Source organism: Zosterops lateralis, assembly GCF_965231275.1.
Source record: "Zosterops lateralis genome assembly, chromosome: 3".
Classification (NCBI taxonomy): domain Eukaryota; kingdom Metazoa; phylum Chordata; class Aves; order Passeriformes; family Zosteropidae; genus Zosterops; species Zosterops lateralis.
Genome location: NC_139764.1, coordinates 22470586 through 22487130, shown reverse-complemented (window position 1 = coordinate 22487130; position 16545 = coordinate 22470586). Strand labels below are relative to the sequence as shown.

General features: G+C 38.9%; 1 protein-coding gene across 4 annotated transcripts in view; it reads left to right on the top strand.

Moving 5' to 3' along the window:
• The first annotated feature begins 516 nt into the window (after nucleotides 1-516).
• CDC42BPA (CDC42 binding protein kinase alpha) overlaps nucleotides 517-16545 on the top strand; it is a 181482-nt gene continuing 165453 nt past the window's right edge. For 2 of the 4 annotated variants that reach the window (XM_083856233.1, XM_083856234.1), the window contains exons 1-2: nucleotides 517-645; nucleotides 1427-1651. In XM_083856233.1, coding sequence (XP_083712359.1) covers nucleotides 1456-1651 — 196 coding nt within the window. In that variant the 5' untranslated portion in view covers nucleotides 517-645; nucleotides 1427-1455. Of the gene's footprint in view, nucleotides 646-833; nucleotides 1652-16545 lie in introns of those variants that run through there. The other 2 variants (XM_083856235.1, XM_083856236.1) reach the window with 2 other exon arrangements.

The window sequence follows — 16545 nt, the reverse complement described above, 5'->3', positions numbered from 1 at the left end:
GCGGCCGCCATGTTGGGCTGCTGCGCGCTCGGCGGCGGCGGCGGCGGCTGCCGCGTGTGACCGCGGGAGGGAGGGAGGGAGGGAAGGAGGAAAAGAAGGAGGGAGCGGCGGGGGAGAGGAGGGCGCGGAAGCGGAGGGAGGGAGGGAGGGAGCCGGGGAGGGAGGGCGCCGCCGCTACCCCTCCCCGCCGCCCCGCGCACGCACACACACACACACACACACACACACACACACACACACACACACACACACACACACACAGAGCCCGCACACGCACCGCCCGAGGATGCCCTTTGCCCGGGGGGGCGAAGCCGGGACACCATCGCGCCGCCGGGAGTGAAACCACCGCCGTCGTCGGGGCCTCCCGGCCCGCAGCGTGCGGCCGGAGCGGAGACGCCGGCGCTTTCCCTCCGCCCCAGGACGCGCACCGGTTGGAGGAGGAGGAGGAGGAGGAGGAGGGCGCCGTCTCCGCAGCAGCAGCAGCCGCAGCCATGGGAAGGATTTGACAGGGCTCGCAGCGCTTTTGCCGGCCGGGTGTCGGGGCGCGCGTCCCGCCCGCCGCCCCTTGGCGCAGCGCAGGAGAAGGGGGCGACAATGAAGACTTTAGTTTTTTTGAATCACTGAAAAGCCTTAAAAGGAGACTCGGTAAGGAGCAGCAGGAGGAGGAAGGGAAAGGCTGCCCGGGGCAGGACGTGGCTGCGCCCTGAGCAGGGGGGGCTGCGCCCCACCCCGCGGTGGCCGCGGAGGCGCTGCCGGGCCCGGGGAGGCGGCGGGGGCGGCGGGGCTGCCGGGCCCCTCATCCCTCCTTCCCTCCCTCCCTCCCGGCGGTGTGCGCCCTCCGTTCTGCTGCCTTTCGCTTATATAAATACCTAAATACATCTGGTTTTTTTTCCCCCTTCCCATCCGTGCTGGGAAGCGGAACCGGCGGGGCTGCGAGCCCGCGGCGCTGCGGCGGGGGCTCCCGGCAGGACCGCGCTGCATGATCTGCATCGGGAATGAAGGAGAAGACCTTCTTAAATATATCAGTGCGTGTGCCTCTGCACGCACGGTGAAATCGGTGTCGGGCAGTCTCGGTTGAATTTGAGTGCAATTATTATTGTTAAAGCATCAGGAATGCCCGTATATGTTTTTTGCCCCACTTTTTACTAAGGCTATTATTATTATTATTTTTTTTTTTTTTTTTAGGATAACTATTTTCTTCTCTTAAGTGTCATGCATATACACAGATACCCACACTGTATGTGTGTGTCTGAAACTCCAAGGGTTTAGTTTCAGGCTGGGATCACCGAGGTGGGCTGGCAATTAAGGACTGCCACAGTTTGACACTTGTTAAAAATACTGTTGACTTCTTTTTAAACAACAAAACCCTCAAAAGTTGTTTTTTTTTTTTTTTGTTTTGTTGTCGTTGTTGTTTTTTCTGACAAAGTAATAATAATCATTAAAAAAGAAACCCCAATGCAAACTGAAACAACCATGTCTGGAGAAGTGCGTTTGAAGCAGTTGGAGCAGTTTATTTTGGATGGGCCAACACAGACTAATGGGCAATGCTTCAGTGTGGAAACCTTGCTGGATATACTCATCTGCCTTTATGATGAATGTAATAATTCCCCTCTGAGAAGAGAGAAGAACATCCTTGAGTATCTGGAGTGGGGTAAGTTTGAATGTGTTTATTTTGTGTACATCCGTCCATGTTCCTGTCTGCTTTGTATAATGTCTCTGTTATTTATGTGTGAGAGGGGATTGTTTATAACTCAGCGTTTTACTGGGAAGTGTTGTCAGTTTCACTGTATTTAAACGTGGTGGTGGTGCTAAAAAGAAATCTGTATTGGTTTTTTGCCTTTGAGGTATGCATGTAAAACATGCTTCATATTTTTTATTTCTCTTTTTTGACATGGATCAGGCTCTTGTATTTGAAGCATATTTGTTTGTCTTCAGGCCCAGCTGTTGAGTTTTGTATCCTAAAGTTGCTGGCAATATGGAATGGTGAGGGATAAATTCTCTGATGCCTGGAAAAATATCAATGCACAGCCCTCTGATTTGCTTCTGCAGTTGAATCTATACTGCTTTAAAATAAAGAAAATCCTTCAGCTTTCTGAAATGAAAAGGGTTTGAAACATCTGTGAAGATGGAGAAGATGACATTCGGTTCTTTAATATAAAATTGTTGCTGACTTAAATAGATAGTTTTTTTATCAAGAAAATCAAAGTTGAAAAGCAGAATGAAAGTCTATGTGTCCCTGGCAGACTTTTCATTTTGTAGGAGATAGGGTATTAGTAGATTTTTAAAGGAAGGCAGGTGAATGATATTGTGCCAGTTCTTCTTAAGTTGTCACAGAACTGGTTGACTCTATTTTTTTTCTTTTTAATTTTCTTTCTTCCTCCTCCTAAACTCAGATGTAAACCAGAAGATGCAGTCTGACATAAGAACCTTGATGAGAATGGTTACTGTATCTGACCTTCAAACTTCAAAGTCATGCTGCACTTCTACTTTTGCATACAGAACCATTTACCGCATTTGCTTTGTAATAAATACATCAGCAGGCCTCCTTTTTTAAAAAAGGCATATTTTTGAAACTCGTAACAGGCATTTGATTAATTAGGTGTTTGAGCTCTTCAAAATGAAGTCGCTGAGGAAAGACATTGTTTTGATAACTGATCTAACAACTTGAGGCTGATATGTGTGTGTTTTATTTTCCTGCTCCTCTCTGTAGTCATACTGACATCTAAAGGACATCTGACTCAGTAATTAAGTTTCTTGTAGTGTTCACATTGCACTGTTTTTTGTTTTCTTATTATCTGGAGGAACAGGCTATAATTAATGCATTCTAGCTAAGGAGGAAATAGTAATTAAAAGTACTTCTGAAGAATCTTCCCTCTAAAACTGTCACTGGCATACAGAAGCTGTGAAACACTGGGAAAATATGATGGCTCCAAGGGTATTTTCTATGCAGGAACTTAGTGTAGTCTGCAGTGGATCTAGCCAGCTGATACCCAGTAAATAATAATAATAATGACCAAGTTAACCATATCTAGATGATCAGAGCAACAGTGTGTTTAGGACCCATTGTGTTGGGTGCTGGTGCATTCAGTGGTGGTTGTTTGATGGGTAAATGCATCATTGGAAGGCTCTGATAGTACCTGAATATTTCTATAATAAGCTTTCCCGTCTGCTGGTGGAAATAATACACTGTTTTGGAAAGGCTGGACTGGAATAAGGTTTCTTGCTGGCCTATTTTTCCTGCTATTTTTCCACTCTCATGCTCCAGCTGTGCCTTAGCAGGACTCTTAGGCTTCAGAGAAGACCAGCTGCTCCCGCTTCCAGGGCTGAGTTGCTCTGGTCCTCTGCTCCCAACTCTGCTGTCCTGGGAGCTTTTTCGGGAGGGTTTGTGAGGTGTTTGCTAAAGATATCTTTATCCTTCAAACACTCCAGGAGTGTCTCCTCTGAGGGCCAGCCTTCCTAGTGAAGCTGGTGGTCTCTGGGATTCCTCTTGGGATCAGGGAGTTGGCAGAATCAGGCTCTTGAGAGGTCAGGTACCCTCCAGTGCTCTGGTGCAGTGGAGTTACTGAGGGTACCCTGTGCTTTGGTATCATAACCTCTCGTGTCTCTTTCCCCAGATGGAGAAACAATGCAAGTGGTTGATTAGCAAGAGGTTATATGTGGTTTTAAAATCAGAGATGTGCTGAGTAGTGGCGGAAGTGGAAGGCTTGGAGCCAGAAATCATGGATTCTGCCCACACCTCTCTGAAGGGCTCAGTGTTGAAGTGCTTTCGGCTCAGTTTTTTTCAGCTTCTCTCTTTGAACAGCAGGAAAAATAGCACAAATTTTACACCAGGGAGTTCTGAAAGCTGCTGTATGTGAAGCGCTCTTGGTTTTGAATGTACCACATAAACTAGTGTGTATTAATTTATTTTTCCCATCAGTGGAATTAAACTTGTGGCCTGGTATACCTAGTGGTGGATGTCAGTTGGATGCTGGCGTTTTGTGAGTTTCTGCCAAACATCCACAGATTTGCTCGATTACTATGTAGAGTGCAATCTGAATGTATTGAAACTGATCAGGGAACTGTTAGAAACTGGTATGTTTGTGTGTTTACAAAATGCAGAGTAGAAATTTACTCCTGAGAACTGATTGTCATCTTAAACTGCCTTTTTTTAAAAATAAAGTATTCTTTCTAGAAGTAAATAAGATTTATTTATATAGTCTGTTAATTTTAAGAAAAGGCTAATAAACAGCTGTTCAGTGATCACAGATTCCTGCTGAGCAGCAAATAATTTTTTCTTGCTTTTCAGCAGTGTAGTTTTGAGATGTTACTGTTTGGTTTTATGGAGGGTTTGAGCTGAAGTTGCATTTGTGGATGTGTATTTTTATACAGACTGTTCTGGTCTGAGATGTTATCTGCTGTATTTCATGTAAGACTGAATTACAATCTGATTTTTTGGGGGAAAGGTTTAGGAGGTATTCTGCCATGGAAGAGATAATGTCTTAATGACAGCCATGTGACTGCTGCTATATTTAGGGGAACTAAGAAGCTTCAGGTTCTAGTACTTAGATCTGTTAGGACTACTTTATGAACTTGTAATCTAGAACTATAACATAATTAAGAAATGAATCAGGGTAAAAGAATTGAGATCTGAACTAATTGTTCTTATTTTTATTTGACACTGCAAGTTTAACTCATAACTCAGCAAGTGGAGAAAGTAAGGTTTCTAGAATATGAAGCTGAGTTCTAAATTTTTGTAGGATTTCAGTCTTCTTTGGTGCTTGAAATGACTTTACACTGGTTAGAAGTGTCAGGTTAGTTACTGTATGAATCAGAAGCTGCTTTGCTTCTAAAATCCTATCTTTGGTTTTAAGTGAAAACAGAGTTGCATTCCCTGTTCTTATACAGTATTAATTTTGTGACTTGTTAATAAGATGATTTGGTTTTGTTGTTTATATTACATAGGTATCTTATATCTAACACAGCCATGGAAACAGACATTGTGTTTGTGTTCTGAGGGTTAAATCAGGCCACATTTTGAGATAACAGGAAGAAACTGGAACATTTAGGTTTGGTTTGTTCTATGTATTTGATGCTAGTTTTCATTTTTATCTCTATTGATAGTTGTATTTGTGATTTAGAAAAGGACTTGTCTAATTATAGCAACTGGAGCTTACCAGAAAAAGCTGTTGAGAATTCCAAGCACTTTGCTTTTTCTTTTCTACTTGTGTGTGAGTTGCCACGCTGACGCAAGAGTGTAAGGGAGGTAACAAAGGCTGATAAGGTGAACTTGAAAGAGAACTATAGTGATAAAAATAAGCTTTTGGAGATGTTTTGGTTCTGGGAAAACTTTCTTTCTAATGGCTCCAATTTGAATTGCTTTTAAAAAGAAACTAGAACAATGTTATATAGGATGTATTGAAAGAATAGTAGTAGAATAAACATGAAAGTGTGTGGCAATGAAGTGAGAGAAGATGGAGGGCACCAATAATACAACAGTACTGGTGAGGTCAGTGACTTGATTAAATCTCTGCTCTTGTTGGAAAAATGTAAACTGTCCTTTAGTAAATTTTTTGTTTGGTTGGTTTTGTTCAGTTTGTTGTTTTTGTTTGGTTTTTTGCTTGTCTTGGTAGGTTTTTTTTCCTTACTAAAAGGTTTGGAAGATGGATTAAATTGTTCTCATTTCATCTCTAGTAGAACTGAAATGTGTGGTGTTTATGTAGTGCTGATATGGTCAAACGCTAGACTGTCATCATTGGTCTCATACTTTTGTTATTCGGTTGTGCAGCATCTGTTCTGGATATTGAAAATGGTTCTATCACCATACAACCAATTTTTCAAGATAGAGTTGTCGAGAGGTTGTCTGTCTATCCTTTTGCTTATCTCTTTCATGGTTTTTCTTAAGAAAAATGGTAAGCCCCATTCTGAGCTAGGTTTAGTTTTGCATATTGGTTACAAAAGAAAACAAAACCTTGTCTCTAGGCTTCTGCACCTCTTCTTTGTTATTTATCACTATATAGGTCCTGAACAAAATCACAGTCATTTTCAGATGTGAGTTGCTTACATTTTGTTTTTAAAACAGACTGTTGAAAAACAAATATTCTTCTTAGCAGACAGTAAAAGACTTAGTAATCAACTTTTTCAAGTTTTGTTGTTTGGGTTGTTTTTTAAAGTAGACTTTGGTGCTCACTACTTTCCAACCTTAGTACTATCTAACCGATTAGAAATATTTTTTTTTTCCCTAATTACATTCCAAAAGGTATCAACTTCTTTTTATTCTGGTCAGAAAAATCTGAACACCTCCTGGTCTGACATAAGCAAAACCAGCTATTCAGTTCTTTCTGGGAAAGAATAAGCATCTTGCTTGTCAAAGCCATTTAGTGTGCTTAGGCATATTCCTAATTTTAAATGTGAGTTGTTTCATTGCTTGCAGCTGAGCCACATCAACTGATGGGGCACCATCAGTGTAGAAGACATTGTGGCATTCTTGACACATAAATTTCTGACATTGTTTACAATAACACTTTACTGCTTATTTTATGTAATCTGTTGTTTCTATTACACAGCTGCAGCCAACAATTAAATGCTTTTTATTGATTAGAGCGAAAAAAGAATGTTCTTCAAGTGCTCTCAAATAGAAATGACCTTCAAATCTCTATGTTGAAGAATATTGTGTAAACATCTTTTATACAGATGCAGTTCTACACCAAATTACTTGAAAAAGAAGGAAACAGTATTTACAGGAAAATGCATAAAAGAATGGTTTTCCATGCAGGCTTTAGTGTTGGGTAGCTCTGTGTTTAAGGTCTATACCTTTTAAATTGTGATTTTTTTCCCCCCACATATATTTCAGTTTTGATTCTTTCCTTGAACACAGTAAACTAATTGCTATAAGTTTATCAACAGTTCTGATGTGATCAAATGAGCTGTGAGACCATCCAGTTAATTCTGCTTGTTTTTTGTTAGTTTCCAGTGGAGTGAGGCATTAATCCATTGTAACATGTTTGTTTCTTCGCACGTTTTCATTACTCTGGTTTTTTTTTTAACCCTTAGTTTTAAGTAGAAATAAGTTTAAAGGGTGTTCTTTTTGGCTGTTTCTGTTCTGTTGGGCAGGGGAAGTGTGGAAGTACTCTAAGGCTGCTTATTTTGGGCCATATTTGGGGTGTCTTCAGGTTGACTGACTTCTGTCAGTAATGTCCTGTTTGTTGCAAAGGAGCATGGCTTGCTTAGATAGAAAGCTAAACTAATACTTAGTTTCCAGGAATTTTAAAAATGCCTTTATTCTGTACAGAAATTCCTCGCATGCTTTGATCTAATGGGGACAAATGGAGAAATACAATTATATGAGTTAGTCTGCTCAGTGGGCATTATAAACCTCATGACAACACAATAAATTCCCTGTTACTAGGACATATCATGTTTAAGGGTTCATCCAGTAGGGTTTTTTTTGTGGTAAGATCATAACTGTAAAATGTACTGCTGAAGGTGTGTTTGAATTTTTAACCTCTGTGTTGGATATAAGGCTGTGTGTGTATGTACCTGATTAAACTCCTTCCTTGTCTTTTGACTTTTCTCTTCTGGACTTTGCTGACATTTTTTAATAATCCGCAGCATATTATTATATCACAATTAACTAAAGTATGGATATTGTGCTCCAAAAGCAATGAGCTTAATTGATCCAATATAATTCAATTCTTAGAATATATATATATTCTTTTTTTTTTTTTTTTGCAAAGACAGGTAGAAGCTACCTTTCTTTATGAAGCTTTACCTTACAGCCATAGATCAGTGTTTGAATCCTGAATAGCAGCAGCAAATAACAGTAATTTTACTACTGAGTCATACCTGTGCCTGGAGAGACCAGTCCAGTGTTGTTTTGAAATTTTCTTATGAATAAATTGCAAATACAGGATTTCGAGATACAAAGTGGGTGTCGGCTACTATCCTGGAAATAATTTTCCCCATATTATTTTCTGAAAGTTGAACTGTAATAAATTATCCTGGATGTGTATTTGAAAAATATTAACCTATTCTTAGCATCCCTAATTGCTTTTATCCTGTAAAAAATTTACAATCTCCATTTGTGCAAAAAACTTCCAGAAGCAATTAGATCCTGCTGCCAAGCTCTAAAACCTGACTAAAAAAGCTACAGTGGATAGCTGAGACAGGATTGAAAGAAAAGGTCAGTTTCTAGACTCCTTAAGTTTTATCTTTTGGCAAAGCAGGCATTCCTTCCATACACATTTGTACTTGTTTAATTTGATTTTCTTTTTCTGGCTGAACAACTGGAATATTTTGTTCTGCTCTGGTCTAACTTACCTCAACACTTTATTTTTCTAAAATCCTCATTAAGCTTGGGAATGCCACTAATGTGGACCAAAATCTTTAGAAAATGCAAGTGATTTAGGTCAGTCATGTGCAATCTTTTGTTAACGACAAGATTTTTATTTCAAATAGTTTAAACATGACATTGGACTTCATAATAACTGCAGAAATCTTCTATTCAGACAGGTCAGTTTGCTTTATTTCTAGTAATACAGCCTAATTAGGTTTACTAGTGGTCACCATGGATAAAATCCACATGAGGTATATCCAGACTCCTATGACTTTGTGTTTCATAATTCTTCCTTATCCGTATCCAGACTTCCAGTTTGATTTCAATTAGTTTTGTTACGCAATATTGCAGATTTCTTTTATTCTTAGGGATCAGCTTCTTAGTGCACCTCTCTTGGCAAGTTTTTGAAAAGCTTTTGATGGGGACCTTGTAGATGTTACGAACTGTGGTATTTTTGTAGGCCATTTTGAGGGGGAAAATGTATTTTGTTCAACAATTCAGTGGAAATGTACGGTGTTGTTTTTTTTTTTTTTTTTTTTTTTTTTTTTGTTTTTTTTTTTTTTTTTTGGTAGAAATAAAAAGTGAGTTTAGTGCGCCATTCCAAGTGGGAGGGGAAAAAGCATTTGTAGGTGTTAATAACAGTAATTGCATTTCCTTCAAATGTTGTGGGATTAGAACAGCAATGCTTCTTTGGTCTTTTGTTCAGTTTCCTTTCAGTATCAGTTTGAGGCTTGGAGGAGGGTGTGGTGGAGGGCCCACAGGTCTCCATTTGAGTCCTTCCTCTTTTCCTTTCTCCGTGGTTTTCCATAGTTACTCCAAAGTAACTTACCTTCTCAACTGAGGCCTCATGCATTTCTTCCTTGCTTCCATTCTGTTGCTTTTCATCCCATCTAAATTTCAGATTGTGTTTCTAACATGGCATGGATATCAATGTGTCAGTCTGATCTTCCCACAGTCAAAATCTTAATTTCTGGATTTGGTTTTGTATTTTTTCTTTGTTTGTCCCTAGTCATCCCAAGCTTTCATGATTTTCTTGGCCAGATTCATAATATAGAGATTGTGTGTGGAGAATGGTAGCACAAAGTTGTCACCTGTGTGAAAAATACACACAGGTCTTACCTGCATCTGTACAGTGTTTTCCTGTAAGCACCCTGTCCATTTCTTATTAGATCAATTGATGTACTATCATTAGTCATTTTGCCTTGTTAGCTTTTGTAAAACTGGAGCCTTGGGCTGTTCGTTCTGGCTATGAGTAAGAAGTTGTGATCTCTTTTACTCCTGTAGTCTAAAAAGGATGAAACTTAAATGACTTTCAGTCACTTTCAGTCACTTAAGTGATGACTTAAGTGATTTTCAGACTCACAAAGTGAGAGTATAGCTTTATCATTTTAATACCTGAAACTAAAATAAAAAAGTGATAGGAAGGGTGACAATTAGTTTTGTGTGCCCAGTGGTTTAAGAAAATGTCATTTGTGCTATGGGGACACCACAGTCCCAAGGTATTTCCTGCTCCTGCTCATTAAAGTTCTTTCACCTTTACCACGCTGCCTTTTGTAAATAAAGCCCTGTGTTGTCTGAATGTTTTGCAGGACACATAGTAACAAGAGGAGGAGGAGGAAATAGAAGTCACATTTTGATTGCAGCTCACTGGTTTTATCTTGGGTGGGGGCTGACTTGATGGTGTCTTAAAGCTGGTTAAATCCACTGGTCTTTGTATTGCTGGTGCTTGTGTGGGCAGAGGGACACAATCCAGTTAACAACCAACCTGCAAAAGCACGTTGAAATCTCTCAGTGTGGCTCTGTGAAGATACTGTAGTAGTGTTTGTATAAAACAAGGAGTCTAGGATTGTGACAGCCCAGACTTCCATGGCTTCACCTTTTACAGCTCCTATGCTCCAGGCTATTGCCTCTCAGATTACCTCTAGCATACGTGAGAGCTACAATTCTGAAGCAAATTTTGAGGCTGCCAGCTTCTTCTGTTAGGTGTTTGGTGTAGAAATTTAGCAAGCCTCATTTTTTTCTGTGACAGTATCCAAACTTTTTCTTTTTGCGATGAGAAAGTTTCTAATCATGAAGAGGGATCTTCAAAATAACTGTTTGATTTTGATGATGGCAATTCCTTGCAAAAAGGAAAGTGTTGGTCTTGTGTGTTCTGTGGTATTTGGCATGGTATCACTCAGTGTCTTTACACTGTTTTCCTTCTATACTTTGTAACTGAAAGACAAGGATTCTTATGTTAACACACTTGGAATAGTTTCTTTCTATTTCCCCCAACTTTTAGAAAACACATGATGTACTATTTTGTAATTATTTAAAAAGATCCTTTTATAATTTTGATAGGGACTGACACAAAAGCGACTTGTTTTCTCTCTCAACTGATATGTTAGAGGAAAGTATAGAAACTGCTTCCTATGCAAACAGAAATTTGCAGAGAAAACCATTATTGTGTTTCTGTTGTGCCATTCCACCTCCAGTATTGACTATTTTCACTGTCGCAGCTAGCAGCCACTCTTGGGTAACAAAATATGTACTTCTAAATTTCCACATCTTAATAAAAGTCATAATTTAATTCTTGAAATTAAATTAGTCAAGTGGGTTTTTCTGGATTTAAGTAGGCTGGCTAAAAAATGTACTGCCTATGCCCTTATATGCTGCTGGTTTTCTGAAAATAAGGGATGACTTAATATCTCCACTGATAATAATTTCCCCACAACACTCTGAAAGTGCAAACACTATTTAGAGTTAAAATTACCAAGAAAAAATAGTAAACAAGGTGTATTACCACAGCTAGTGCGTATTATTTCATTAACTTGTTATTTTTTTGTTAACTTTATCCTTGAGTAACACTGACTTGAGAGAAGATGATCTGGGAACTTGTTGCTTTTGGTGGTGTAGCTTCTTAGCTACCTCAGTGAGTATCTGTGCAGTTACACTGCTGAGTATATGCTGCAGGAGCTCACGGTAACACCTGAAAAGTCTCTTTCTGGGTGATTTAGCAGAGATTCATCTGATCTTACCAGTAGTAGCCTAGTGCTTAAACTTTCTGGGGGAGAAAAAAGTGTCCAGCAGGGGCAAGGAGCTGATGATTTGCTGTCTAGCTGTACTCTTCTTGAATTTTTTACATTCTTCTTCTCCAAAGCTAAGATCATTTAATGGAATTTGTGTTACTTACTGACAATATTACATGCACTTTGTGGTCCTTGGCACTACCAATAGGAGGGAATCTCATCCAATAAAGTCTTGGTATTAGTACTTGAAAATTTGCTTTAATTTCACCATTATGTTTTCTTGATAAGGAAACAAACCAGTCTAAAGAGGTTTTGCTATATCTCGGTCATGTAGTTCGTGTTGTCAGTAAATGTATTAACCATGTGTATGATCATACTTTAAATTACAAAAATTTCTACCTGAGATGTTGCTGGCCATTGATTAGTTCTAAGGCCTCAATGCATTCAGCTCTTAACCAGGCTGAAATTGTGGCACTAAAATCTTTTGTTTACATCAAAGTGTCATATGATTATTCAAAACTTGAATAATTTTATTTCTTGTGACCTTGTGATTTTTTTTCCTCCATCTACCTTAATTAGGAAGTAGAATGTTTATTGGTAATTCTTACTGATGACAGATAATGATGAAGAAAATGAAATTTTACACTTTAAAACCTAGACATTAATCATCTTTTGGGCATTTCCTTTTTTTTTTTTTTTTTTTTTTTTTTTTTTTTTTTTTTTTTTCCAGTTAAAGGAAACAATTTTCTCTAATATGTCACTGTCAGGTGAGGTTGGATCAAATTAATTCATGTGTTTGACTCATGTATTTTCTTTAGTAGTTTTGATGTTATCCCACTGATTCTTGAAGCAGTAAAGAAAACTTTATGACTACTAGATTTGCATGGCACTTTTAGTAACATTAGGCTATCACTTGTTGCTGCTTTTACTTTAGATTTTCAGTTTCTCTCAGACACACCTTCTCCAGCTCTCTCCGTGTTCTGTCCCTGGCATGTGAAATGACTCTTACAGTGCCAGGGTGCAAAGGTCATTCTTAGCATGGTTCCAGCATCAGGGGTACAAATCCATTTCCTATGGAAGCATCAGAGGAAGATTGCAGGAGATGGTAGATCGTAAATTAAGTAATTTTGGCAAAGCTACAAGGATTTCGTCTTGGTATGCTGATCGTTGTTTTTAATAACACCCCCCACACACATCACCCCCCTAAAAGCTTGGGGCAGAATTTTCATTACCTTCAAAAGAAGCAGGGTCAAACTGCACATTTGAATTAAGCATAATGACTTATCACAGAGGTTTGGGGTCTTTTGTGTGTGTTTGTAAAACACAGTGCAGAAGAGCTGCATTGCTACTATCTGATGGCCCTTCTCAGAGTATTCCCATCAGGCAGGAATATTTGAAGTCTGTAAATGTGCTGCTTGGTGACATTTTCAGACTCACAATTTAAACATAAGCCTTGACAAATAAGCCCAGATTGTCTTCTCTCTCTTTGCCCTAGTGTCTGTCTCATACCATATTTTTCTATGCCAGGCACTTGAAGACCTAGGTGCTATTTTCCCTGGTACTTTTTTCTCTTTGAGAGAAAAACAGCCTCTCCACTGAAAGGCCATTTCCCAGGTGGTGTGTCAAGATTTGAGAAAGTTTAGGCATCTGAATGGAGATAGATTCATCACGTGGGAGGTATTGACTTTAATAGCTGTGAGCCAAAATTGTTTTGTCTGTCTGGTAGGAAGAAGAAGGCATTTCTAAGCCTAATTTTGTTCTCAGTTAATAGAGATAAGCATGATGGTAATTCACTGATGCCATCATGATACTAAAGCAGTTCATATTTGCTGTTGAGCTTCTAAAGAAAGCCAAACTATTTGAGGGCATTAACTGGTTAAGTATTTAAAACTATACTTCAATTACTGTAGCTTTCTCTAGATGTCAAGAGAGAATATTTTTCTTTATTTTGCTTCACTTTTTTTATAGTATGCTTTTAAAATGTGTGTTTATTTCCTGGTTGTGAGGGTTGTAAATACACTTTTTTTTTTCCTTTCAATTACTTTCCTGGTGTGAAAATAATTTACAGTAATGCTGGGTACTTGCCTATATTGCCTTGAAAACCTGTTTGAGAAAAGTACATGGTCATTAGCATATGAAATATCTTTGCAAAGAAATGGAGGCACAGCTGTGTGTTGTGAAGGTGATTTAAAAATTCAGTGGAAAAACAGTTTCTAGGATCCAGGTTTATGTTTGTGTTCCTTCCAATTTAATTTTTTTTCTTCAAAGTTTTTTGAACTGTTTGTTGTGGAAATTCCTGAAGGTGTGGGTGGCTTGTAACTTCTGTGTGTTTAAGGGCTTTATTTATTTGCTTAAATTTCCAGTGTACTGTTTGGGTACCCTTTCTAATCTTGCTTCTGTGATCTTGTTGCTGTGATGTCCTCTTTCCTCCCTCTCCTGTACCTTCAGCATTGTACAACTTGAAGCAGTGGCAATTGTTTGATTTCTCAGAAGGGAAGTGCTCTTTTCTGCAGTGGTCAGGTGGATGCTTGCCAGAATTGTGTTTTGAGCAACTGTTTATGTGTGTTGAACTTGGGCCTCCATAAAAATTAATCTTCTTGTAACTCATACGGTGGTTTGTTAGTGCCTCACCTTTTGAAAATCTTTCCTGCAGGCCCATGATATGCATGCCACTGGCATTTCAGGGAAGTTTTCCTGGAGTGCCATAATGTCTTACATAAGTTGAAATGCATGCATTTAAAACTTGTCTAATATTTCCTATTTATGGAATAGGTTTGCACTGTCTCCTGCTGTGTGTCAGGGTTTAGCTTGAGTGGAGTTGGAGGAATACTGATGGTCGTGGTGTTGGAGCAAGTAACTGTTAGGCTGCAAAATTCAGGTCATTGCTACACTAGAAACTTAACCCATAACACTTCACATGCTTTCAGGAAGTCAGGTATGATATCAACAGAGATAACCAGAAACTCTTGGATTATTATCTCCAACTAATGCTGGGAATTACCTCCCGGAAAGCTGTATCTGCACAGGTATTGCTCAAAAAAGTTTTAGTTGAAGGTTGAGGCAGGTTCTCTTAAAACCTTGTACTTAATCATCAGTTAAGGTGAAAAAGGCAGTATAGGTAGGCAGTTCCATAATGCTGTCACTTCTGTGGATCAGGAAATTCCTCCTTCCTACCCCTCTTTTTTTTCTGCCTGAGTATCTGCTTCCTGCCTGTTTCCACTGGCACTCTGATCTGCCCTGTGAGGAATTGATTTTAAAGCAACTGTGCTAAGTCAAAGTCAGCTTTCTATCAAGAATGGATACTCTGCTTTTTTTGTTAATTTAATTTTGGTGTTTACTGCTTAAGAACAACTGAGCACATTCTGTAGGGTGCCCAGATGTTGGTTAGTGGTCAGTCTGTTTTTACAGCAACTTAGTCACAACATACCAGAAGAGAAATGTGGAATTTTTTTAATATAGTACTGCAAAAGAAAAATTCGAGAACTATTCATGAGCTATTACTTTGCAGATAGCAACTCTTTCCGAGGCACAGTGTGATTCATGTAGTACATAATGCTTTGCATCAGAAGTTATTTATGGGGCAGTTTGTTTAATAAGGATATTTCTGAGTGATTTTGCTGCCTCATCGTAATTTGCATTTACTTTGTGCAAAAACATTCTGTACAAATTGCTGTAATATGTCTTTTTGCTCTGCCAGGTTCAAATGCAGAAGTTCTTCAAGTGTCCCAGGGTAGCTATTTATGATATACCAGGAATAGAGGAATCAGAGTTGGCATTGAGTCTCTCAGAGTTCTTCAGAGAAAGTATGGCAAGGGTTGGAGTTTGCCTTCCATGGCCTTCTGCCATAGCCAGCTCTTGTGCATACTTTTGGAGAGGGGAAGGAATAACTGTTCCTCTGCTCTGCTGTTGCACATTTAATACTCCTAAAATAACAGTGATTTAGGGTTCTTATTCTTGGTGGGGTACTGCAGGACTTTAGAAACTTGCCTCCTTTCTTTTACAGGTGTGGAAGGTCACCAGTGAATTGGTGACGTGGGAGGCTTACTAAAATGAGTTTGTTTCCTTACTAGTCTGTGGGCAGTGGAATTTGGGGTTTTAGTCCAGTCTTGACTTCAGTAGTAGATGGTTAGAAAAGAGAAACTTTTAATGAATTCTTTGATTGTTTAAAGGGAGCTGTCTTGAAAAAAATTATTAACAAAATATTAGACTTCAGCCTTACCACATGACATTTGAAATAATGATTGGTCATTCACACCTGTGTAAAATCAAAGACAGAATAGTAATGGGTTTTAAAATTTGTTTAGTTTTGTTTATTTGTATGGAACAGTGACATCTGAATGAAGTGTAAACTAGTGCAAAACCAGGTCCTACATCAGTATTTGTTCTGGAAAGCTGCAATAGCTCATTTGTGGTTTTCCTGCTTGCAAATAATGTAGTTATTCCACCTTCTGCTGAATGTTTTTATTCATTGTATGATTCTGCTGATGGATGTCTCTGCTTCTCTGAACTATATTAAGGAGGAATATATAGCAAGTTACTTACATTGGTGATTTCTTGAGTTAAATCCCAAACTGCAGAGAAGAATTTAATGTTCTCCTGGAGGTTCTTGAGTCTTTTTCTCCTTCTCTTCTCAATTGCATGTAACAGAGGAAGTTTTCTTTTATTTAGGTTAGTATAGTAAGTCACTTCCATTTTGTGAGCTCAGTGCTGTAGTCGGTGAGCTGCAGATTAAATGGAGAGTAATTCCTTTACTCATCCCTTTGAATGCTTTTCCCCTCTTGCTTGTGCCTTTAACTGGTGACTGTGTCTGAATAGCCACACACAAAGATCTCCAAGACTTTGTTAGCACAGTCAACATCTTTGTTTTAAGGTACTTTTCTGCACCAAGCATGATAATAATTTTCCTGTGGGTTGGTTTAATTCTTCAAAAATGTTACTGCAGATGATTGCACTGGAAAAGAGGAGGCATGTTTCTTCCTTGTGATTTCATTAACTGCATACGGTGCATAATTTTGGAGCTTATTAACTGAGAAGAGTAGTTAGGATTTGAAACTTGAATTAATGCATTATTATTATTTTTTCAATGTTGCTTACAGTGTTGGGAGGAAGACAAACACAAGAAAAGTCAACGTGATTTTTTTTCTTTCCTTTTTCTTTCAAGCCTGGTAGCTCCAGGAAGGAAGCCTTATGATGAAAAGAGATGTTGGTGTGTTGCCATTGCAG